At 36.4% G+C, this 27,543-nt stretch overlaps 2 protein-coding genes across 2 annotated transcripts; one reads left to right on the top strand and one right to left on the bottom strand.

The window, feature by feature from the left end:
• On the bottom strand, positions 545 to 5,116 carry LOC109729043 (DEAD-box ATP-dependent RNA helicase 2). Its single transcript, XM_020259664.1, has 8 exons — positions 4,723 to 5,116; positions 3,094 to 3,334; positions 2,928 to 3,008; positions 2,337 to 2,444; positions 2,137 to 2,256; positions 1,614 to 1,781; positions 1,340 to 1,426; positions 545 to 1,032 (listed from the first exon to the last, which is right to left on the bottom strand). The coding sequence occupies exons 1-8, from the start codon at positions 5,043 to 5,045 to the stop codon at positions 919 to 921; spliced, it is 1,242 nt and encodes a 413-aa protein (XP_020115253.1). The 5' UTR covers positions 5,046 to 5,116; the 3' UTR covers positions 545 to 918.
• Positions 7,924 to 26,218, top strand: LOC109703675 (phytosulfokine receptor 1-like). Its single transcript, XM_020224388.1, has 2 exons — positions 7,924 to 10,263; positions 25,822 to 26,218. Exons 1-2 carry the CDS (start codon positions 8,126 to 8,128, stop codon positions 25,940 to 25,942), a joined length of 2,259 nt encoding a protein of 752 aa, XP_020079977.1. The 5' UTR covers positions 7,924 to 8,125; the 3' UTR covers positions 25,943 to 26,218.

Genomic DNA, 27,543 nt, shown 5'->3' with positions numbered 1-27,543 from the left:
AGTTCCCCTTTTTCTTTTCTTTTCTTTTCCACGTGCATGTATTCGCCATACAAGTGCATTGACTAACAATTTTATTACACGGCACCAACCGTCCCTAGAGCCAAAACTGTCCCTAGAGCAAGTGATGAAAGACTTAGTGATTGATACCAGATATCTAAATTCGAATTCTAGTTGAGTTACATTTCTAGCTAAGTTTATTTCTAAATGAAATAAACAAAGCGGATATCATGTTACCTATCTCTCAAAAAAATAAACAAACAATTTTATTACACGGCATTTAGCCCTAATCTTGCTTTTCTATCGTATGAATAAAGATAACATCTACCTAGCTAGGTATTAGAATAGATTTTAGGTTTGTTACATTTCAATTATTTATACCTTTTTTCTGAAACCTTTCCTGCACACAGCAATATTTAATATCCATGCATTTTATATTCCGACGAATGAACATAGTAACTGAAGAACCAACTAGCGAATGAGTAAAAAAAGCAACAGACCACAATAGCAAATCAAAGAATTTTTCACAATCACAAGGCGAAAGAAGTAAATCAGGAAGAAACTAGTCCATGAGCAAGTTTTTCGACGTAAACCATACAGTAACATCAGCGGCAAAACAGTAATTAAAAAAACAGAACCACACCACTAGAACCTCAGAGCATACTTGCAAATCAATTCCCATCAGCTGTTACAAAGACAATCTTATACATGCTTTGTAATTTAAAAATCTAGTCAGTTTGGCTCCTTTTTTTCCCATCACCAACATTAAGCAAACCATACTACCCCTGGTGAAATGAAGCAAAGTATGAAACCCAGACAGAACGGCCTTCACAACCACACACAGCAAGAGCAGTCTACACTTTCGGCGCGTTTTGATTCCAAAGTAGGTAGATTTGTCGCCTTCACACTGCCAATGAGTGTTTAAATAAGATCGGCCACATTCATGGGCATCTCATCGATTTGTGTACTGTAGTACTGCTCGATATCTCTTAAAATCCTGATGTCGTCTTTGCGCACAAAATTTATAGCCACACCCTGCAAAATTTCATGGTGGCAAGTTTAAAACTTCGTCAAAGCAACTCACTGATTGCATTACGAGTCAAACATGTAGCATGAAACATTTACACAAGGAATATGAATAGGATTAGCAGAGATTTTTTTAAAAAAAAATTACTTGTTGATAGTTAAATAGGATAGAATCCTATAGAACAGGCTTGACAAAAATCATGAACATTTTCTTTTAGTAAAAGCCTATGAACAAGTAAAGGCCAAAAATTAAACAGGATTATTCATGAAAGGTAATGATGCAAAGAATAATCTTGATATTAAAAGAATATCATACCTTACGCCCAAAACGTCCTGAGCGACCAATCCTATGTATGTAGAGCTCTCGATTGTTTGGAAGGTCATAGTTTATCACTAGAGAAACCTGCAAAAAAAAAAAAAAAGGTGAAAAAAAAAGAGGACAAAAAGAAAAAAAAAAAAATCATGGTCTGGCTAGCTGTGAAAATATGAGAGGAGATACATAGAAGGATTATCACTGAGGAAACATCACGACTTGGGAGTACTTAATTAATAATGCAATGCCTGCCAAATGGAAGCTTAATGTAACTTGCCTGCTGAACATCAAGACCCCGAGCCCACACATCTGTAGTGATTAAAACACGTGTTGCACCTGATCGGAACTCCGCCATTATAGCATCTCGTTCCTTCTGAGGCATGTCTCCGTGCATAGAAGATACCGTGAAGTTATTACTACGCATTTTCTCAGTCAACCAATCAACCTGCCAAAAGGAAAAAAAAAGGTTTCTTGATTTGATATGTAAGAAAGATATGACAACAGTAGGAGACTAATTAACTTAGAAGATTCCAAATAGATGAAATAGTTTTGGCATCGTAAATAAGCAAGCGATATCTGGTTATTATAGTTGATATATTAATATATTTCACCTGTATCTCTCCGACAATAAAAAATATCAAGAAATTGGGACTACAAGTAGTAACCAACCAAAATTGGTAGTTTCTTGAGGCCAAGGTAGAAAATTTAGGCAAACGTATGGACCATCTACAAACTTCTAGCCAAGTTTGTCACTTGTCTAATACGATAAATATGAATTAGATTGCTAAGTCTATTGTTACCTTTCTCTTGGTGTTGCAGAAAATAACAGCTTGCGTGATAGTGAGGGTGTCATACAGATCACACAATGTATCAAACTTCCACTCCTCTCTCTCAACAGCAACAAAGAATTGTTTGATGCCCTACATATTGAAAATGAAACACTGTGAAATCCTGTAGTAATCACATTACCCCCGACAAACAGTGATAAACAAAAACTTACCTCGAGGGTCAATTCATCACGCTTCACAAGTATCCTAACAGGATCAGTCATAAATTTGCCGGTCATCTCCAATATCTCATGCGGAAGGGTTGCAGATATCAGAACAACCTATAAAATTGCAAGTAAATACCATTACCAATAATGAAACTGCACATATCCAGAACATTATGACACATAATACTTCAAAGTTACAGGACTGAGCATATGGCACAGAGCAAGCAACATGTACTTCAGAGATAATTGAGCAAGTAATAAAAGTAAGCTCTTGTCAAAACTTTAATGAAAAATGCTGCGGCCGGAATAGGCCCTTAACCTAACCTCATAACAGAAAGAAGTTTGGGGTTTAAAAAAAATAAAAATTGTACTTAGTAAGACAACCCCTCCCCCAAAAAAAAAGAAAAGAAAAGAAGTTTGGGCGAGAAAGGAAAGTAACATAATAGGTAATTGAACAAGTTTATTTTTACATTACTACTTACAACTTCGGACAAAAGACAGATATACCATGTGGAATTAAGAAAGAAAAGAGGAAAGAGGAAAGAGGAAAGAGGAAAGCACTTCAAGGGCAGGTAAAATTTTATACTCTTGCCATACCTGGAGATCTGGGGGAAGATATCTGTATACATCATATATCTGATCCTTAAATCCTCTGCTCAACATCTCATCAGCTTCATCCTGTTTAAATGTTACTGGATTAGTTCTAGTAAAATTTACATAAATGTTGGATCATATAACTAATAAAAATGATTTAGAAACTGACAAGGACTAGGAGTTTGACGGCTCTTGTACGCAGTGTCCTTCTTTTGATCATGTCACAGACCCTGCCAGGTGTCCCTGATACAACATGAACTCCATACTCTAGTTTTCTAATATCCTCGCCAATACTCTTTCCACCAACACAGGAGTGAGCTTGTATGTTTATGAAATCACCAATAGCCAATATCACTTTTTCAGTCTGAGAAGCCAGTTCTCTGGTGGGAGAGAGAATCAATGCCTGGACCCTATCAGACAATTTTAAGAGAAGAAAAAAAGTAAGAAAGAATAAATATCACACAGTCATTATTTGCTTAAATTTGACCAATCAAGATATACAACTAAAATCTCAAAACTTTGTGATCTTGCATGAAAGTTGACGACATATATACGAGCACAACAAGCAGAACAGAAATTCAGAAGGCTAAAATTGACCATCCAAATCTCTAAGACTGTTAACTGCACGGTTGGTGGTTAGAACTTAGAAGATCCTTGCCTACATGGAAATGACTGCTTTGACAGCTTTGAAACGGCTTACGGCATGCTGCAAGGGGATCATACAGCAGACTCATCCCACATAAGTAACTTTCTAGCTAGGACCCTCTATCATCTATGTAGTGCCATTAAGAATTTTCTGCGGCCTATCTTTAAAGAAATTTGGAATATCATATAAAGATTTTAGTAATAGTTAGGAAAGGCATGAGACACTATACCCTGTTAAACATGTATGGTCAACATATTTCACTGCCAAGACTGAATCGATTAGAGGAGACTATTCTGTCCAAAACGAGTGTCATTAACCACAAAACCTCACCAACTAGGAGATTACCTAAAGATCTTAATGTCATCTTCCAAGGAAAAAAAAAGCTTAAATACCTAACAGAGAACATATATATAATCGTTGCTTTTGGCAAATGTTGATTACTCAGAAATGATGTACCATAATACACAATGTAAACAGTATGGAAAAGTCCAACAGTGCCAACATCCAATAAAAGTCAATGATGACATGCTCAATTAAAGCGAATTTCAGGAATAATTCAGGAAATTATTTTCCTGATGATCATAATTAAGCATTACTTTTCTAATTTCTATTATCTTCAACCTCCAAAACAAATACATCAAACTTCATATTTTTCTGTCCAAAGAAAACTTTAGTCAAATACTAAACTACATCAGCGAGAAGAAGGCAATCCAACATCCATCTGCTTTCGCCCGAGTATAATATAAAGTCCTACTTCACCTTCTAAGATATATGCAGAAACCCCTTTTCAACTAGTGACAAAAATTAGGTCAAGATAAGCATTAATAAGACGAGAAATACTTTTGCAGTACTATGAAAGAAAACAACGAAATATAACACATAATTCTAGCTTTTTACATGGATATCACCATCCTAAACAATTTCTAGGGCTTTAGCGATCTCCACAATCGAGATAAAGAATTAGGGTTTGTGATTGTAGTCACAGCCAAAGAATTCCAAACTACAACAAAAATCTACACTTGGAAATGGATTCGAACAACGCGATATTACTCACAGCACCAAACAAATCAAAACCCACACTTTCCAACCAAACCCTACATATAAATTGGCCGAAAACATATGCGAGAGAAATTGGGAAAAGAAGGATCGTACTCTCGAACGGCGGTGTCGACCATCTGGCAAACGGAGAGGGCGATCATGGAGGTCTTCCCCGTCCCGGACTGGGCCTGGGCGATGACGTCGCGGCCCCTGATGATGGGGATCACGGCCCTCTGCTGGATCGCTGAGGGCTTCTCGAAGCCGTAGGCGTAGATCCCGCGGAGGAGGTCGTCGCGGATCCCCATCTGGTCGAAGCTCGTGATCACCTCCACCCCGGGCGTCGTCTCGAAGACGAGGTTCTCGTCGTCCACGCCGCCGCGCCCCGGGGGCTGCCGCGCCCTGGGCGCCACAGCAGACGCCGTCGCCGCCGCCGCCATGGAGGGAATTTTAGGGTTTGGGGCTGGAGGAGAAGGGGGAGAGGTAGAGAGAGAGAGAGAGAGAGAAGGGGACAGGGTAAGGAGGAGAGCGGGAGGAGCACGAACCCTAGAAGGCTCGTTCGTGGTGGCAGGGTCGTAATATCGGGAGGTTGCGGTTTGGTATAAATGTACGGGGACCCCTCACCGACAGAAACTTTTGAAATGATCCCTCTAATTTTTGTTTTTGTGGTTGATCGCCCTCCAACTTACAAGTTCTTTTATTTGAGTTTTCACACTTTATATTAAAAATTTTAAATTCAATAACTTCTATTTTTATTTAACTAAAAAATAATTAAAATTATTAAATTATGTGAAATCACTATGAATTTACGGGATCTATAAACTTTCTTTTACTAAAATTAATTAATTTTTTAAAAAAATCAAAAGTTCAAGCGTCCCAATCAAATAATGTAAAATTGGGGTGTTGTTACAAACTATACAATGTTTTGTATCGCCGAACCGGAATAAAAAATCGAAATCCTAAATTATACTGAGAGTTGCAACTCGTATCCAAAATAGAAAATCCAAACCTAATTATTTAATATATTAAATTATATATATATATATATATATATATATATATAAATTATTAAAATAATTATTTAATAATTATTTTTTATGTACATAATAGGTTTTTTTTTGCGGGTTTCGTTTTGAGTTCGAGCCCGTTCCATTTAGATTCGGATGGAGTGGGTTGTCTGGTATACAAACCCACTAGCATGCAAATCAATGACACATCTTATTTGATTTGGCACCTAAATTCACACCAAAATCGGATTAAACCAAATATTTGTCACGTTATTGATCTTGGATTTCTAGCTGTAAAAATGCATCCGTAAAAATGCATCCAGACACCCTGACTATAAGCACCTTTGAAATGGACCCCCCTCATTTTCTTTTCTTTCGACAGGAGGGTTTCTGTAATTTAGCCTTCGTTATAAATAAATATTGTAGATAGTATTATTGATTTGATTTTTATTTTATGACCTTGTGATGTGATTATCATTAAACCATTGATTTGTCAACAGGATTTAAGCCCGAGCCTGGTTGAAACGAACCATTTTGGACCGGATTGGGTCACCCAGTGATCCAGTGAACCCATGTTTCTGTCTCGATCATTTTAGCCCAAGGCCTAGTTACATAAGATTCCTATTGTTTTGACAAAGGCCATTAGGCCGAACAGAGTTGAGATAGAAAAGCACATAAAAATATGGGAAAACTTCAAATACCATCCCCGTAGTTCCACACTTTCTCACTTGAGTACTATATAGTTTAAAATGTACCAATTTATTGTCGTGTGGTTTCATATTTATTCTTTTATTATCGATTTTATTAATTTTTTTTGTTAAATCAGTAATAAAGTTAAAATTAAATGATACTAAAGTGAATATTTGATAAATCTAGATGGGATATATGATATTTTTGTATATAATTTAATGAAATATTAACGAAAATGCGGACGAAAAGATAAAAATGAAACCATAGGACACTAACTTGATATATTTTAAACCACATGGTACTAAAGTGAGAAAGTGCAAAACCACAGGATGGTATTTGAAGTTTATTCTAAAAATATACTCTTTTTTTATTAGATTATACAAACTGTGTTTTAATCGGTTCTAATTGCGATACACAAATAAGATATTATTTATAAAACTAAATGAGCTATTTTGGTATAGTATTTTAAACACAATATCTCTCCTCAACCCGAATAGCATTACAGACGGTGAGAAAATGCGATAGAAAAACTCTTTTAGTTTATTTTGTGCGGTAAAAAAAATACATTTATTTTTTGGTTATTTTTAGCATTTGGCGTATGGCACGGAGTCTCTCCACTTACTAAAGTTATGCCACATTTCTTGCCCATACCAATGGGATTGACTTGGGTCTTCTCTCTTATTTTGTTTTTTGTTTTCAAAATAATTTATAAATTTTTTCTTTGCCAACACGCTTAGTATTGACTTGGGTCTTTCAAAATATTATTTTTATATACTTTATCTGCTAGGTTCAAATAAGTGTTACCCATGTTGCTTATATTTAGAGTCCAAATTATTGTGATGTTTTATAAGGTTTTTGATTAAAATTGATTTTGTTTACTTACTATAATTAGTTATCAATTTAGATCTGGTGCATAAAAGATATAATTATTCTAAAAATATTTTATATTTCCATTCTATAAGGGCTTTAAAAGTGATTTTTTTTTCCCCACACCAGTGAAATTTTAGCTAACCAAAATCAAAGATGGTTGCGAATGTGCATTCTAATTTTTAGCTATCAATTGTTATTAATCAACTTTTTTGTAATATAAAGATAATTAAAATTATTAAATTTGATGAAATTGCCAATGAATTAAACAAAATTTTAATTTATTTGCCTGAAATCATCAAATTAATAAAAATGAATGGTTAACAATGCTAAAATTCAAAAAAAAAAAAAAATGAAGAGGGGCAATTTTAAAAATGGTTTAGAGTTAAGAAGTAGTAACTTTTCTCCTACTTGACCATCTCTCTTTTATTGGGCGAATGTAAATAAGAAATAGCCTAAAATGCATAGACATCAATTACTCTAATTTTACTTGCGAAGAAGTGACTAAAATTGTTACATATGATGAAATCATATATTAATTTGATTAAATCCCTAATTTCCATAAATAAAATTACTTGATTTTCGAGGATTAAAAGTTAAAAGGTGGTCTCAATTAAACCAAAATTGTAGAGTTAAGGGGTACATTTCAAAAGTTCCTATAGATGAGGGGTTCTTCATTCATTTTTACCATTTCAAAAACGCCTATAAATAGTGGGTCCTCAATTCATTCATTACCTAAAAATAAAATATCTCACACTCTCTCACTCTAGCCATTGCTGTGAACAATGTAAGCTCTCTTCTGCTTCGCCACCTCCTCCTCCTCTCCATTTTCCTCCCAAACCACTCGGAATAAGCCCAAAATCTCAACTGGGTTTTGCTAATCCTTGGTGCTCTCCCGTAAAGGAGCCTCCTTTTACCCATTTCGCTCCCCTCTCCTCGTCTAGGTACTCGTTGAAATGGGAAACAGGGGACTCCCCTGCTACTTCTCCCTCCTCTTGCTCCTCTTTGCTCCCCTTAGCTGTTCCCAGAGCCAACAAAGCTGCGACTCGAGCGATTTGAATGCGCTCCAGGGCTTTGTGGAAGGGCTCCAATCGAGTGATCTTGGGTGGAGCTTTAATGGGAGGTCTTCTTCTCCAGATTGCTGTACTTGGGTTGGAATATCATGTGATGTGGGCTCTGTTTTGGTGAAGAGGGTGATTGGTTTAGATCTCTCCGATAAGAGTTTAAAGGGCTCCGTCTCTTCTTCTCTCGGTGGTTTAGACCAACTGAAGCAGCTCAATCTCTCCAACAATTCCTTTAATGGATCGGTTCCTGTGGAGCTATTCCGTCTCCCCCATTTGGAGCTCCTTGATCTTAGTATGAACATGTTATCTGGGCTTATCCCCGCGGAATCGAACCTCCCGTCGATTCGACTATTCAACATTTCCGCCAATTCGTTCAGCGGCACGCACCCGATCCTCGCGGGATCGAGCAATCTATCAGTCTACGACGTCAGTTTCAACAGCTTCTTCGGCCCCGTCGATACAGGTATCTGCAATTCCTCCGGTTCCATTCAACTCCTTCAGTTCTCGGCGAACATGTTCTCCGGCGACTTCCCCGCCGGCTTTGGGAACTGCAGTTCCCTTACCGAGCTCTCGCTCAGTAAAACCGGCCTCACCGGAACTTTGCCCGATGATCTGTTTACACTATCCTCGTTATCCCTACTAAACCTCAAGGGGAATACACTCTCCGGCATTGTGAGCACAAACATTCGAAACCTTTCGAACCTCGTTCATATAGATATTTCCTTGAATAACTTTTCCGGGGTGATCCCGGATGTATTTGATAGCCTAAGTGAGCTAGAGTACTTCGCTGCTTTTTCCAATAAACTCACTGGGGGTTTGCCCCCTTCTTTGTCTAACTGTTCGACACTCGCTCTGCTTATCCTAAGAAATAACTCTCTTACTGGAACTATCGATCTTAACTTTACGGCCTTGCCGAGGTTAAACGCCCTCAACCTCGCATCGAATTTCTTTTCCGGTCGCATTCCTCCCGATCTTCCCAATTGCACGCAAATGATGACCTTAGGTCTTGCTATGAACAATCTCGTCGGCGAAATACCCTCCAGCTTCAAGAACTTCACCTCCCTATACTATCTCTCACTTAGCGGAAACAACTTCTCCAACTTATTCTCAGCACTACAAATTCTACAGAACTTGCCCAATCTTCGAAACCTTATACTCAATACGAATTTTCGAGGTGGCGAGTCAATGCCGACGCAAGGGATTCAAGGATTCGCTAACATGGAAGTCCTTATCATTGAGAATTGCGCTCTTTCGGGTTCTATCCCGCCGTGGTTGGCAAATTTGACCAATTTGAAGGTCATGGACATTTCCTGGAACCATTTAACCGGGACGATCCCTTTATGGCTGGGAAACCTCGACAATCTGTTTTACCTGGACATCTCAAATAATTCGCTCACCGGAGAAATTCCTACAAGCTTAGCGCTTATGAAGAGTCTCATGTACAGTAACTCATCGCAAGAAAGCGTGGCTTCACAATATTATCCTTTCGTCATCCTGAGAAATTCCAGTGGAAGGTCTCTGGAATACAAGCAATACAGCAGCTTTCCGCCGTCGATAATTTTGAGCAATAACAAGCTTGTTGGGTCAATCTTGCCCGGGTTTAATGGCCTTGTGAACCTCCATGTGCTGGATTTGAGTTTCAACGATATATCAGGAACTATACCCGATTTGTCGGATATGTCAAACTTAGAAAGCCTGGATTTATCGAACAATCATCTTACCGGTGCCATACCGTCCTCTTTGAGTAGATTGCATTTTCTCTCTAGTTTCAGTGTGGCTTATAATAATCTATCCGGAAAGATTCCAACAGGGGGTCAATTTAATACACTCAATGATCCATCAATCTATACTGGCAATTATTATCTCTGTGGACCTCCGACTAAAAACAACTGTTCCGATGAAGAACCAAACCCTTATCCTAAACGAGACGACAACAACGGAACTCATGAGACAATATGGTTATATCTTGGAATGGGATCAGGATTCGCCACTGGATTCTGGGGTGTGTACGTTGTCTTCTTATTCCGAAGATCGTGGAGGATTACTTATTTTCAAATGGCTGATAAATTATTCGATGATATATACGTGATGGTAGTATTATGTTGGAGGAGGTTGAACGAAAAAATTGGCCGACAAAGACCAATATCTTGAAGTTGTTACTTCTCTACTTAGTTAAGTCAGTCCCGTGCGTTGCATGCATGGTGTTTCTTAGTTTTACGTTTTGTTATAATAAATTCACAACTTGTCTCCCTGCGTACAGTTATTAATGTTTTGCTTAGTACTATAATTTCTACTGCATGGAGCATTATACTTTTTAATTCTTATGTTTATTTTTCACTTATTATTTCTTGCTAGCTAATTAATGAATTGATGATTAATTCATGCAATGCATAGAATTATAACTATTGATTTATAATTTATAATTATATATGGTTTTATGGTGAGAAACTATTTTATCTATAGAAATTCATTATTTTGCAATAATAAAATATTATAACAATTGATAACTATTATTTGCAATAATAACTTTTGGCAACAAACAACATCCTTGCAAACCGTTGCAATAAATCTTCCGGTAATAACTGGCTAAACAATATATGATTGCAATATCACAATAGCACAAATTGTTGCTATAAAATATATTTCACAATAATTCAATCTTTGATGTAATTAAATTTAAGGCAATAGAACAAAATTGTTGTAGCGATATATATTCAAATTTAACATATTCTTCCAACTTTACTATATTGTTTGCTCAAACTTTCTAAATCCCTTGCTTGATCTCATTTACATAGTTCAATTTCAAATATTAAACTTTATGGTAAGCTTCAAACAGCCTCCATGCGGATACTTATTTTTACTCTAGTATTCTATAATTTTGAACTTTATTTTATTATAAAAATCTCTCTCTTCCATTGACTACGCAAATATGGATAGAGAAAATTGGCTTCGCCGAGCCCAACATGATGCAGAATTTATTTTAAGTGTTTGAAGTTCAAGCCCAATTAAATAAACATAAAATCAGGCCGGACCGGATCTTGTCGCGTGAGGATTGTCTCGTCGTGATTTTGGGCCAACTAAGGAAATTGAAAAAGTTCAAGTCTACATTTAATGTACTCTACATTGAAAACTCAAAATCTACTCATTTAATGTACTCTACAAAGAATTCAAAAATTTCTGATACCTGTTTGTTCTAGATCTCATGAAACAATATAAATACCTTTCTATATTTTCGATGTTTCGACTATTTTCTGCGATGTCGGTACCATTCAGTATAAAGTTACTTGCAAAGCCAACGACGGCTCCATGTGCGACAATCGGCTAAAATCAAGAGCGCGATGATATGCTCATATCATATATTGTGAACAACGAATTTGACACCATCTATTATCTATTATCTATTACTATATACTAAAGTCCGTGGAGTTAGGTTCATATGTTGCCACGTGTCTTTCGATTACTTACGGTGTACCTGGTGCACCGTAGGCCGTAGCGTTAGGTTAATATGCTGTGACGTTTAGTCGGGCTACCTTCTGTGCACCTGCTGCACAATAGATTGCATGTGTCCTAGAGTTGCTTTTGGTGCTCTTGATGCACCATGGACCGTTGATTGTGGATACATATATGGTCCATGGGGGGATTTTCGGTGCATTTGTTCTTTGCATATTTTTTGACATTAAAAGAGAGTTTGGAGTGTTCTCAAACTGATACGTCTCCCAAAACTCTCTCCTTCTCTCTCCCGTTTTGACAACTATATCTTTTTTTTGACACTTGATTTTTTTTTTCCGCCACTCGCAGGCTTTTTATCTTGACACCTGCAAGTTTTTTTTCCTACGTACATGACTTAGTTATAAATTTTTAACCTCTTTTGGTAAATCAAAAAATAGAAAAATTATCATTTGTATTCACCTACATATATATGGTAATTTTCAACTTTTTTACAGCAGTTTTTTCTTTCAATCCTCTATCAGGTATATTATTCTTTGAAAATTTATTCTTTTTTAATATGCATTTAATTGATTTATATCTTTTAGTTCGTGACATTTTGTAAATTTAACGATTATAATATAGTGAAAACTATTTGTTAAGTAAAAATAAATTATTCATTACGAACATGTAACTAATTATTTTGATACTCTTTTTCTTCCTGTTTTTTGTTCTCTGCAGGCTGGTCAATTAAAAACCTACAAATCAAGTAACTACTTTTTACGTAATATTTTCAATTCTCGATATTATTTACATGGGTCGACAAAAAATGATCTGAATATAGGTAGAAGAATAAGAATTTAAAAAAATAAAAAAAAGATAGGTATCTTTTGGACAAACTGGCCTAAAAATAAGTGTATTACAAATTTTTCCTTTTTGCTTCAAAAAATATTGAAAATTTAAGGAACCCCAAGAATTTAAATAAAAACTATCAAATACCTAAAGACAAAATCTGTAATAAAATTTTATCTTGTAAAATCAGATGTTGATACAAATATATATTTAATATATATATATTTAATAAAATACTATATTTTATAAATATAATTAACGATATACCTGTTGTATCCGTGGCAAAGCGCGAGTACATCGCTAGTATTCTTTTTATATGCTGGGCAATATGAAAAGAAAGAAATAAGAATATTTCGATGCAAAGAGATGCACAATGAAGACCTAATCTGGGAGGCTAAATACGAGGCGAAGCTTTAGACTCAAGCTGCTATAACTGACATTCTCTGAAAAAGATTCTTTTTATCTATTTTCCTAATCCGGGAGGCTAAATACGAGTCTAAGCTTTAGACTCAGCTGCTATAACTGACATTCTCTGAGAAAGATTCTACTTTTCCTTATTTCTTTTATATAAGTATTAGTAAGAAATTATAGTAAATTAAACTTTGGGTAAACTTTAAATATCACTCTTGTGGTTTCGTAATTTCTCAATTTAGTATTCTGTGGTTTAAAGTGTATCAATTTAGTATTATGTGATTTTATTTTTTATTTTTTTTGTCAGTCCCTTCGTTAACTTTTCGTTAAATTATATACAAAAAATTTCAGATACCCCACTTATAGTTTATCCAATATTCAGTTTAGTACTTTTTAGTTTTAACTTTGTCACTGATTTAACGAAAAAATTAGTAGAGAAAATAACAAAAAAAAAATACTTTAAACCACATATTACTAAAGTGAGAAAGTACGAAATCACATAAATAATATTTGAAGTTTTTTCTTAAACTTTTATAATCAAAGTATCACGCCTCTCATAGTTTGAGGGTCAAAAGTCTAATTTACCCTATTACTCATTTGGTCTTGATTCTACCCTCCATTAACAGATCCGATATGTGAAAAATCAGACCGGGTGAGTCAAATCTAGGGGTGGAACTGGGCCGGGCTTGGGTCGGGTATTACTATGCCCAAGCCCGGCCCAAAAAAAAATGTTGGGCTTCGGGTCGGGCTTTTACCCAATTTTTTTTTAAATTGAGGCCCGGCCCAGGCCCAAACCCAATGCCCAATACCCATCGGGCTTTGTGGAGGCCCATTTTATGCATCTATCATATAATATATGAATACTTTTATTTGTATAAAATTAAAATAAAATACCTATTTTTAGTTTTACCACATCAAAGAAATTAATATCTAAGATCAAATATATCATAATATAGAACTAAATATTTTGTTAATATATAATATATCCTCATATATATAAGTACATATCATTAATAACAATATATACTATATATGATATACTATATCATTTATTTCTTTTAATAGATAAATAATATGTATATAATTAAATATTTTATTTTGATAATTAATATATCGGGCTTTTGGGTCGGGCTCGGGCCGGGCTTGGACATGCCCAAATAGGCCCAAAATTTTTTCGGGCCTAAATTTTTAAACCCGGCCCGAACCCAAAGTTGTATTTTTAATACCCAAAGCCCGGCCCAAACATGGCCCATCGGGCCGGGCCTTGTTTAGGCCCGGGCCCAGTTCCACCCCTAGTCAAATCTGATTTTTTTTAAATTTTTTTTACGAAATATCCTTTGTCAGTCACATACAATAGTCATACTAGATAGTCTGCAGTCCTTTTCCTTTTTGGTGCAAATTATTAGAGAAATTATTGCTTGCAACTGGTGTATCAAGTGCAGCATTTCTAAAACTCAATCATGAATACATTAAAATTAAAATTTAATCCTTTTAACGTTATCATAACTAACATGCATAAGAAATCTGATGCACCTGGTGCATGTTATAATTTTTGCCACCATTGATCCCTCGGAGTCTTCCGCCACTAGCTAGGAAAAATCTGAGTTTTTTTTTCAAATAATTTTTTTAAAAAATCATAATTTGCTAAATAATTCTATCTGTTAGGATTCGTCCACATTGGGACTTATCTAAAATATTTCTAATCCATATGGGATAAGAAATAAATATTTATAATTATCTGTTATATTCCTAGTCTATATGGGATAAGGAATAAATCTAACAGATAAATCCTAATCTGTTTAAATCTCTATCTATGTGAGATTTAGTTAGAATATGATTAGAATTAATATCTTTCTTATGGCCTATAAATACATGAGGTATTGACCATATACGATAAAAAAAAGACAACGAAAAAAATAAGAATCATCTCTCCACAAAATTCTCTCTCTTGGGTTCGCTCTAGGGCACCATCTGAAACCCTAGGGACTTGGGCGGTGTGTGGCGATCGACTCTAGTAGCCGAATTGCAACGAGTAAGAACAACGTGCAATAGATTGAGACAGAACGTTGGCGGATCAACGAGTTCGTAAAACAAGACGAGATTAGATCCTGATAATCACAACATTAATTCCGCACCATAAAGAGATATGTAAAAATCTATGTGATTTTTGCGACAATTGATTTTTGGATAATTTAATTGATTTTATCCAACAGTGGTATCAGAGCCATACAGTGCTTGTTTTCGCTCTATAATTCGTTTACATCGAATATATTTTTTATTTTGTTAAAAAATATAATTATAATAATCGGTGATTTTTTTGGAGTCACAATTGAGAGACAACTCGGTTTAGAGGTGCATGAAGCACGCTGTCGGCTTTGGAGGCCTACCGCTGCAGAGTCTGCAAGGGCCCGCATGTGCAGGAGAGCCTGCATAATGATTGTGGGCTTGCAGAGTCTGCCCGGGCTTCATAGGCCTACCCGTGCAGGGCCCGCGGGGGCCAGCACGCGAAAGGCCTGCGGCCTAGTGAGCCGCCCATACTGGGCTTGCTTTGTGGCCGCCCTTGGTGGGCCTACGGGTACTAAAGGCCCATATGAGCTGCTACCTATAATAAAGCAGCAATAGGCCGAGAAGAGGCCCAAGCACAACCTCAACCGTGGCCTGCAGGATTTTATAAATGATAACAAAATATAAATATATATGTATATTCTTACATCTGTGGGAATCGAACCCACAACTTCTATTTGTTGCTACAAGTTCTTATCCATCCTGACTAACATGTATTTATAAAAATTTTTGCATGTCATTCCTACATATGAATTTGTGCATACTGATACTTATATACATGTTATGATTGCTTTTAAAGTTGCAATGTGTTATTTTGATTAAATTGCATAATGTTCATCATTTATTTTGTGACGTGGATTTATTCTTGATTAATTTGGTATATTATTTTTATCTGCATTGGATGAGATGATTATTAGTCTTTTCAAAGGCAAAATTTTCGATTTGAAGATGCAGTGAGAAATTATATTATCAAATTGAATTGAGAATAAGATTATGGATATTTGTGCCTAATTTAAAATTATGTGCATTATTGTAGTGATATATGGCTTCCAAAAATTTTTTCATCGCGGATTCGTTAAATCAAAATCGGCTTGATGGAACGAATTATGACATGTGGCATAGAAAAATTCAATATCTCCTTAATGAGAAAGGGATATTTAGCCATTTAACCAACAGTATGGTTCAGCCTGAAGAAGGCATGACGACTCAGCACCGTCGTGATTTACAAGCCTATAGCGAGTGGCTTGAGAAAGATCGAAGTGCATGATATACCATGTTGAGCTGTATGCACGATGATTTGATCAAAGAATTTGAAAATTATGAGACTGCTAAAAAAATGTGGGAGCAGCTCAAAGTGAAATATGGGGGCACGTCAACCATAAGACTTCGTGCCTTGAATTTCAAATTCAATCAATACATGTTGGACCCGAAGCATTCTATGGCAGAGCACTTAAGGGTGATGTCTGCTATGATAAGAGAACTTAAAGCAGCCGGTTGCGAGCTCACTGACGAACAACAGGTTCAATCAGTTATAAGGTCCTTACCAGATTCATCTTGGGATCAAATCAAGATTGTGCTGACTCATAATGAAGGTATTAAGACCTTCAACGATATATCTCGACATCTTGAGTTGGAAGCGGAGCGCAGAGAGGCGAACCGTGCCAATGCACTCGTTGCCCACGGTGGACAGCGCAGAGGCAAGTGGCCTAAGCACAAGCGCCGAAATGGAGAAAATAAATATGCAAAGACTGGGAACCGTGCGCCAAATGAGGGCGGAATTGAGAAGCGCCGCAAAGGCAGGCGCGGAAAGAAAAATTTAAATAAAGTGAAATGCTATAACTGTGGAAATATGGGACACTTCGCTCGTGATTGCACTGAGCCGAAGAAGGTAAATCCCAATCCTGACTCTCTTATTTATGTATGCTCGCACGTTTTTGTTGCTCACGCTCTCTCTGATTGGATTGTAGACACAGGAGCAACAAAGCATGTAACGAGAGATCGAGCAGGATATGTGGATTATCGTCGGGTGTCTGCTGGCAGCCATTATGTCATGATGGGAAACGGCACTGAGGAAGAAGTCCTTGGAATTGGCGCATACCAACTTAGATTGCGCAATGGTCGTTATTTGATATTACACGATGTGCTGTATGCACCGAACATCCGATGTAATCTACTGTCAGTTTTAGCGTTACTTAGATTAGGTTTTTCTTTTCAATTTACGGATACTCAGTTAGATATTTATTTGGGCAAGGACTTTTATGGTAATGGTTGTTTAAAGAATGATTTCTTTGTCTTAAATTTAGACTTGGATTTTATTAATAACAATAATTCTGCTTTATTAGTTTCTTCTGATATTGTATCTGATTCTATCAAATGGCATGCGAGATTGGGTCACATTGGACAAGAAAGAATGGCTCGACTAGCTAGAGAAGGCCTGTTGGGGTCACTCGCTAAGCTTAGCCTACCTCCTTGTGAACCATGTTTAGCAGGAAAAGCCTGCAGAAAGCCTTTTGGTAAGGCACGTAGAGCAACTCATCCATTGGAGCTAGTTCATTCAGACATATGCGGACCTATGAATGTGAGAGCACGTCATGGCGCGTACTATTTCCTCACTTTCATTGATGACTACTCCCGTTATAGTTCGGTATATCTGTTGTCTCACCGTTCAGAAGCTTTAGATTATTTTAAACGCTTCTTAGTGGAGGTTGAGAACCAAACAGAAAGAACTCTAAAAGTTCTACGTACTGATAGAGGACGAGAGTATTTATCAGACCAGTTCAGGGAACTATGTGAGGAAAAGGGAATACGCAGACAGTTAACTATTCCCGGTACTCCGCAACAAAATGGTGTTGCAGAGAGGAGGAATAGGACTCTTTTGGAAATGGTTAGGTCTATGATGGCGCAAGCCAACCTCCCAATCAGTTTTTGAGGTGATGCGTTGTTGACTGCTGCCTATATACTTAACCGAGTGCCCTCTAAATCAGTTCCTTCAACTCCCTATGAGCTATGGTATGGTATAAAGCCAAATTTGAAAGGCTTACGATCATGGGGATCGGCAGGATATGTGCATAATACTTCTCATAAATATGAAAAGTTAGGCCCTAGAGCAAATAAACAAATTTTTATTAGATATTCTGATTGCTCGAAAGGCTATGTGATGTATGGCAAGCATCCTGATGGAGGAATGACTGAGATAGAGTCGCGCAATGTGGATTTTCTTGAGAATAATTTTCCAGATATTGGTGAGATTAAAAAGGATCTTGCACTATACGTGTTGCAAGAATCTAATGGAAATGTCCCATTGTTAGGTGAGAATGAGGCACTGAGGCCACATGAAGAAATGGCCCAAAACAGTGGGAGTGATCCTATGGTCGGTCGGAGTGTGCCAATTGACCATGGCTCACAAAGTCCATCATTACGAAGAAGTAAACGTGGAGGTGTTCCCCGTCGTCGATTTGAGATTGAAGGGGAATCGTTCATGTGTGCTTCTACGGATCTTGATGAGCCGGCTTCTTATGCTGAAGCTTTGAATTCACCAGTTTGTGATAAATGGCTAGCTGCTATGGAGGATGATATGAGTTCTATGGCTAAGAATAATGTGTGGGAGTTAGTTGATCTTCCGTCTGGACGCAAAACTATTGGATATAAATGGATTTTTAAAATAAAACGTAAAGCGGATGGATCAATTGACAAATATAAGGCCCGATTAGTGACGAAAGGATACACCCAAAAGGAGGGAGTAGATTATGAAGAGACATTCTCCCCAGTGGTGAGGTTTGTCTCAATTCGCCTGATTCTAGCTATCGTCGCACATTTAGATTTGGAACTGTTCCAAATGGATGTGAAGACTACATTTCTCAATGGAGAACTAGACGAGAAGATTTATATGAATCAACCTCCTGGTTTTATAGCCGAAGGACAAAAGCGCAAAGTGTGCCGCTTAAAACGTTCCATTTACGGCTTGAAACAATCGTCTAGGCAATGGTATCAACGTTTTCATAGAGCAATTATTTCAATAGGCTTTGTGATGATCGAAGAAGACCATTGCGTGTACGTTAAAAGGGAAGAAAAGAGTTTTCTTATCCTTTCACTATATGTAGACGATATCTTGTTGGCCGGAAATAATATGGAGTTAATAATCACCACACATGAGTGGTTGTCCTCTACTTTTGAGATGAAGGACATGGGATAAGCGGATTATGTATTGGGTCCATAGGGATCGATCTCGAAAATTCTTAAGTTTGTCTCAAGAGATTTACATCAAAAGAATTTTGGAGCGATTCCGAATGCATAATTCGAAACCTATTGACACTCCAATGGAAAAGGGTCATTATCTTAGCCTTGAACAGTGCCCTAAATCAGAAGAAGACAGAAAGCAGATAGAAAAAGTCCCATATGCGAGCGCAGTTGGCAGCTTGATGTATGAAATGATGTGTACTCGACCGGACATATGTTTCGCTGTTGGCATGGTTAGTCGATATCAGAGTAATCCTGGTGCAGCACATTGGCAAGCAGTTAAAAGGATTTTCAGATATCTACGAGGTACTGCGAACCTTGCTCTATGCTATCATGGAGGAGAGCTTAGATTGACAGAATACACCGACGCTGATGGATCCGCAGATAGAGATGAACGCAAATCTACCTCGGGATATGCGTTTATACTTGGAGGAGCTGCTATTTCATGGTGTAGCAAGAAACAACCATGTGTCTCCTTATCGACTATGGAATCGGAGTACATTGCATGTACAGCAGCAGTACAAGAGGCTGTTTGGCTAAGGAGATTTATGATAAATTTGAGTGTAACAGCACGTGCAGATGATGCTGTTATTATCTATTGTGACAACAAAGCAGCGATAGCTTATGCGAAGGATCCAAAGTATCATGGAAGATCTAAACACATTGAGACTAGATATCACTTCATAAGAGATATAATTGCACAGGGACAGATTGTAATTAAATTTGCATCTACTGATGATATGATAGCAGATCCTTTTACCAAACCCCTTGTTAGAAATATTTTTCATAAACATGTTAGGGGATTGGGTTTGAATAGGACTTAACTCTTGTATATCTTATATTAATATTTTTGCGAATAAATTTTTTTTTGTATTTTTTTTATATATGCATGTTTATTAAATTTTAAATTAGTGCATAATATTCTTGTGAGAATGAATGTCACCAGGCCCTTGATCAGCCCTCTTACACGGGTGATCGTCCTGTCGCTAGGAGAGCGAGCAGGATGAGACAAATAAGATCATACAAATGCAGTTAGTAATGCAGGTGATCCACTTTGCGCTATAAGAGCTGACGAGTATTTAAATCTTGAATGCCGCCTTAGATGAGCTAAGATGAGACTGTACGAAGTCGACAGTAGAAATGGTCCACGACTCTACTTGGCCTATATGAAGCCGAATGTAAAGAAGACACCATGTGGGTGACTGTCTTGAGGTTTGTTGTCCTGAGTTACAACGGAACCGACATCCGTATGGTGTTTTGAGCGTGACATGTCCTTAAAGGTAGCTCCACCATAGCATACGTTCATACCGTATGTGTAAGATCGATCACTATGTTTTAGAGAGTGATGAAATTGATTCCCGTTTCGTCGCTGTGTGAGTTTTGCGTACCCTTTGGGACTTAGAACCATGTAATGAAGTGGATACTTGGTGATGCTACTTTAGTATGATATCCAAGGGCCATGATTGATTCGGTCCAGCGGAACATGTCTAGGAAAGCAGTCAAGTTAAAATGAATTGACATAAGGCATCTAAGAAAAAATCATTTGATAATACACCTATGATTTGTTACTCATTGCCCGGGCGATTATGTTGATATTTGTTGTCAATATAATCATGAGAACAAATACATTAATGAGAGAGATCTAGTTTGCTCTAAGGGATCAGAGATGCTATGATCTGGTGTAGTTCAGTGATTTGGGGTATAGACGAGATTTGGAGTTGCAGTGTTATGTTAGTTCGGATAGTGGCTTAATATAACACTCCTCACTTATGATTCTTCTCGTTATTGATCGCACCAACCATTTCCCGTATGAAGAGCAGAACGAGATGAGAATATATTTGGGATGAGAAAGTATGAATAAGTACCAAATGTGTACGAGTGGGAGATGTTAGGATTCGTCCACATTGGGACTTATCTAAAATATTTCTAATCCATATGGGATAAGAAATAAATATTTATAATTATCTATTATATTCCTAGTCTACATGGGATAAGGAATAAATCTAACAGATAAATTCTAATCTGTTTAAATCTCTATCTATGTGAGATTTAGTTAGAATATGATTAGGAGTGGAATCTTTTTTGGCGTATAAAATACATGAGGTATTCGACATATACGATAAAAAAAGACACGAAAAAAAATAAAGAAATCATCTCTCCATCAAATTCTCTATTATTGGAGTTATCGCCTCAATTTAGGGCACAATAATGAACACCCTAGGGGACGTTGGCGCGTGATCTCTGATGTGCGAATCGCATATAGATAGCAGATTGACACGATTAGAACAAAATGAAAAAATTGAGACAGGAGGTTGTGCGGGCATCAACGAGTTTAGTAAAATAAAGACGAAGATCAGATACTGGTAATTCAAACATTATTCCCGCACCATTAAAGAGGTATGTAAATCTATGTTGCTTTGCCGAACAAATTTTTGATTTTTGGATAATTTAATTGAATTTTATCCAACACTATCAAATTATTTTATTTAGACTAAATAATTCATTTCATCAACCCAGTATCAGGCAATTGAAAGAACAATTAGAAATAATTAATCAAGTTCATAATTTTAATAAAATTTTAAAAAACGTGATCATTTATGTCTATTTCTTTTAAGAAAGTGGATTAACAGTTTCATTTTTCATTAATAATTTCTATATAATTTAAACACATAAAATTTTTATAAATAGGAACGAATCTTAAAAATCTATCTATATAATTTTCAAATAATAAATAAAAATTTAAATATAATTACATACAATTTTAACAAATTTCATAAAAAATTCTCGCAAACCTATATAAAAAACGGATTTAAATTTATTAAAATCTATTTATGGATTTTTGGAAATGGCATGTACTCATATATTTTTAGTAATCTACAAAATATTATTCTTTTTTTTTATCAATTTCTTAAAATTCTATTCCTATTTTCCTTTTTTTTTTTTTTTTTTTTGCCAACGGGTCAAATTCTCTCGCCTGCTTACTGCAGCACCGCTTTAACATCCTCCAGCAGCTCAGCCTAATCGGACCACGGAATGCTCATTTATGATTTTTGTAAATAAAAACTATATTAATTTTATATCTCAAAAATTTAGGATTATAAAATATTTTTATATTATATAATTTATGGATTTAAGACTTCATATTATTTATTGTATATTGTAATATTTTAAACACAAGTTATATTATGATTTTATCTCTCAAAAAGTTATATTATGATTTTAAAAAAATTATGTATACGTATATTACTTTTAGAAAATATAGGAGCAAAAAAGAAAAAAAATCTTTCGTGCAACCTCTTTGTCTGTCCGTTGGTAAATACTAATAAAAATATTGACTATTCAAAAATTTATAAATAAAATTTATCTATCTTTACTTAATCCACAAGTACAAGAATTCATGACCAGGTCCAGGTATCAGTGTCCTCTCTCCCCGCAGCTGTTGAGTCCAGATAAAGGAAAAATTTTAAAATGCAATGGGTATATTAGTGACGTGACGTAACAAACCAATCAAATTAATCATTTTAAGAATATATGTCCCATCATGATTGTAAAAAAATATTTTTATTATCTTTTTGTTCAAAAAGAAGAAATATGATTGACTTGTTATTGATGACTTGGTGCAAATACGAGAGTGTAGAATTCCTCAAGACTGAGACCTTTACAAAGAATAGTGCAGTCAGAGACTTTTGCGAGAATAGGAACTATGATATGTAAAGCAACTCTTTATCCAATCACATCTTCGAAAGTTTACCCAAAACTTTATATTATTATATATATCCTTCGGTCCTTTATTAGGGATAATTTTGTGAAACTTTTTGCAGGGGTAGGAAGTTTGCTTACCGTGTGCAACAGTTACACATTATTTATAGCCAGCTAAATATATATATATATTTTAAAATATAATATAAATATTTTTTAAAAAACTATAATAGAACGAGTGAATCCAGTAAAAAGAGTAGTATAATTAGTTGGAAATATTACATCACATTATGTGACTAATTGGGGGCAAATGTGCGTGTCTGTATGCCCGCGTGATGGGTGGGCCTACGACCAGAAAAATAAAATTTCTTACGAAAAATAATTGGTTAAAATGTATAGACAATTTTTGAACTTTACCCAAATTTACAATTGATGCTTAAACTTTTTTTTTATTTGATTTACACTCTTTTTATTTACTAACAATTTAATTCAAGTTATTTATTTGGCGAATTTGAAAATTTTGTTAGAAGCAAATTTTTTTTTTTTTTTTTTTTTTTTTTTTTTTTTTTTTGAGAACGGTTAGAAGCAAAAAGTCAGTAAAATGGACAGTTAATAAAATACATTCTTGGGTCAACGTTGATTAATTAACATTTTTTAATTATAATAAATAAATAGAAAACCAATAAAATTGTGTAGTATAAGTTATTATTCACTGCACCGCACCCGCTTCACCCTCTCTCGTCTTCTGGGTACTCGGCTGAAATGGGAAACGGCAGCGAATTCCCCTGCGTTTTTTTCTTCTTCTGCCTCCTCCTCGTGTTCCTCTTTGCTCCTGTTAGCTGTTCCCGGAGCCAACGAAGCTGCAATGCGACCGATTTGAATGCGCTCCAGGGCTTTGTGGAAGGGCTCGAATCGAGTGCTCTTGGGTGGAGCTTTAATGGGTCTTCTTCTTCAAATTGCTGTAATTGGGCTGGAATATCATGTGATGCGGGCTCTCCTCTCGTGAAGAGGGTGATTGGTTTGGATCTCTCCAATCAGAGTTTAAAGGGCTTCGTCTCTTCTTCTCTGGGTGGTTTGGACCGATTGGAGCAGCTCAATCTCTCCCACAATTCCCTTCGCGGACCGGTTCCTGTGGAGCTATTCCTTCTCCCCCATTTGGAGCTCCTTGATCTTAGTGTGAACATGTTATCTGGGCTTATCCCTGCAAAATCGAACCTCCCGTCCATTCGGGTATTCAACATTTCCGCCAATTCGTTCAGCGGCATGCACCCAATCCTCGTCGGATCGAGCAATCTATCAGTCTACGACGTCAGCTCGAACGGCTTCTGGGGCCCCGTTGATACAGGTATCTGCAATTCCTCTGATTCCATTCAACTCCTTCGGTTCTCGGCGAACATGTTATCCGGCGACTTCCCCGCCGGCTTCGGGAACTGCAGTTCCCTTTCCGAGCTCTCGCTCGATGCAAACGGCCTCACCGGAACTTTGCCCAATGATCTCTTTACACTATCTTCATTAACCCAACTAAACCTTCGGGGAAATGCACTATCTGGTACCGTGAGCAACAAAATTAGAAACCTTTCCAACCTTGTTCATATAGAAATTTCCTCTAATAACTTCTCCGGGGCGATCCCGGATGTATTTGATAGCTTAAATAAGCTAGAGTTCTTTAGTGCTTCGTACAATGAACTCACTGGGGGTTTGCCCTCTTCTTTGTCTAATTGTTCAAGACTCACTACTATTAGCTTGGGAAATAACTGTCTCAGGGGTACTATCGATCTTAACTTTACGGCCTTGCCCAAGTTAAAGGCGCTCGTACTTGGATCGAATTTGTTTTCCGGACCCATCCCTCCCGATCTGCCCATTTGCACACAAATGACCGCCTTAAATCTTGCTAGAAACAATCTTGTCGGTGAAATACCCTCTAGCTTCAAGAACTTCACCTCTCTATGCGATCTCTCACTCACCGGAAACAACTTCGCCAACTTATTCTCGGCACTACAAATCCTACAAAACTTGCCCAATCTTACAAGCCTTGTGCTCACTAAGAACTTTCGCGGTGGTGAGTTAATGCCGTCTGACGGGATTCAAGGATTCGCTAACACGGAAGTCCTTGTCATTGCGAATTGTGCTCTTTCGGGTTCTATCCCACCGTGGTTGGTGAATTTGACCAAATTGAAGGTCTTGGACATTTCCTGGAACCATTTAACCGGGACGATCCCTTTATGGTTGGGAAACCTGGACAGTCTCTTTTACGTGGACATATCGAATAATTCGCTCACCGGAGAAATTCCTACTAGTTTAACACTCATGAAGAGCCTCATGTACGGTGACTCATCGCTAGAGAGGACAGCGTCACAAGATTTCCCCTTTTTCATCAAGAGAAATTCGAGTGGGAAGGGTCTACAATACAATCAAGTTAGCAGCTTTCCACCGTCAATAATTTTGAAGAACAATAAGCTTGTTGGGGTGATCTTGCCTGGGTTTAATGACCTTGTGAGGCTCCATGTGCTGGATTTGAGTTGGAACAATATCTCCGGAACTATTCCCAATTTGTCGGGCATGTCGAGCTTGGAATTTTTGGGTTTATCGCACAATCATCTCACCGGTACCATACCGCCCTCTTTAACTAGGTTGAATTTTCTTTCTTACTGCAATGTGGCCTACAACAATTTAGTCGGAGAAATCCCAACAGGAGGCCAGTTCTCAACTTTCTCTATAGAAGACTTTCAAGGAAATCCCAGCCTATGCGGCATTCACTCCACTCCTTGCCCAAGAAATGCCCCTTCGACTAAAAGAGACGACAACAACCGAACTCATGAGACAATATGGCTATATCTTGGAATGGGATCAGGATTTGTCACCGGACTCTGGGCTGTGTACGTTACGCTATTATTCCAAAGATCGTGGAGGATTGCTTATTTTCGAATGACTGATAAATTATTCGATGATATATACGTGATGGTAGTATTAAGTTGGAGGAGGTTGAACGGAAAAATTGGCGGACAAAGACCAATTTCTTGAAGTTGTTTTTCTTTTTTTTTCTTTTTTTTTGAAAGATAGGTAGCATGCTATCCGTTTCGTTTATTTCATTTAGAAATAAACTTAGCTAGAAATGTGAATCAACTAGAATTCGAACTTGGGACTTCGGATATCAACCATTAAGTCCTTTGCCACTCGCTTTAGGGACGGTCGGTATTTCTTGAAGTTGTTATTTGTCTACTCTGTCAGTCCTGTGTGTTGCATGGTGTTTCTTACTTCTATGTTATATTTTGATATAATTAATTCACAACTTGTCTCCCTGCGTACAATGGTAATGTTTTGCATAGTACTATAATTTCTACGGCATGTGCGGTGGTCCGTGTTGGTTAAGCATCGCACCTTTTCTTATGTTTATTTTTCACTTATTCTTTCTTGCTAGCTAATTAATTAATTGATTACTATTTATTAATTCAACTGTTTATCAAACACTACCCGCTTCGTTTATTTCATTTAGAAATAAACTTAGCTGGAAATGTGAATGAACTAGGATTCGAAATTTGGGACAACGGGTACCGACCACCAAATCTTTTACCACTTGCTCTAGAGACAGTTGGTCATGAAATTATAACTATTGATTTATAATTTATAACTAGTGTAGTGACCCCGCGCGATACGGCGGGCAAATATTCTTATAGCAAAATTTTTTTTTCGTTTAGACTTGAAGACATATACACAATTTTCTAAATAGAGAGGGCTTAAAGTAATTTAATCAGCTTACATATAATAGGCAAAAGAAGGAAGAAGCACTTGAAGCTAAAATTAAACAAAAACAGTTGTAATTCAGCAGCTTTAAACAACAAAAAGTCTAGCATACTTGAAAATTTTCAAAATATAAAATATAATAAACTCACATAAGATTTGGAAGTAAAAAGTAGTAGAAATAGTAGTATAACATTTTTTTTTCATTCCTCGTGACATAAAAGCTATCACCACAATAATAAAAGTAGCAACTATTTTAAGTATAGAATATACTATACAGTTAAAGACAAAATAGTAAATACATAAAAAAATTAAAAAATTTTGAGTAACAAACAAATAAAAGTATAAGCAGTTAATTCAACATCAGCAGGAGTGACCATAGATACAATAAATTCAAGAGTTGTAGAAGTCGAGTAAAGAGTGCAAGAGTTAGCTGAAAGAAAAGGCAATAGTCAGTAAAAAATTAAAGAAAAAATGAAATATGACTAATAGGAAAAAGTTGGTTAAGATATGTTACTAACCTGCTATCCCAAAAATATGCGACTGTAGTAATACAAAAATGAAGTGAAGCAGCAACTTACAAAATTCATTAGAATATATAAGTTGCAGAACTTATAGTCAAATAATTTTAAATAGGAATAGTAAGAAAACACCATCACAACAATAAAAAAAATAATATACAGAATGCTGGTTGCAATTATTTCGTAATTTCTATTTTAGTTAATTTATTTTGTAAAATATGAGTTAAGCTGACAGATAGGGTGGACACAAATTTCATACAAATACATAATTAAGCAAGATAGTTAAACTGACAGATATTTTGTACAAAAGTTCAAATATAAGTAAATACTGACATGTCGACAAAAGAAAATAGAATTTAATCG

Source organism: Ananas comosus, linkage group 25 (assembly GCF_001540865.1).
Source record: "Ananas comosus cultivar F153 linkage group 25, ASM154086v1, whole genome shotgun sequence".
In the NCBI taxonomy this organism is placed as follows: Eukaryota; Viridiplantae; Streptophyta; class Magnoliopsida; order Poales; family Bromeliaceae; genus Ananas; species Ananas comosus.
This window is presented reverse-complemented; position numbering and strand designations above follow the sequence as displayed.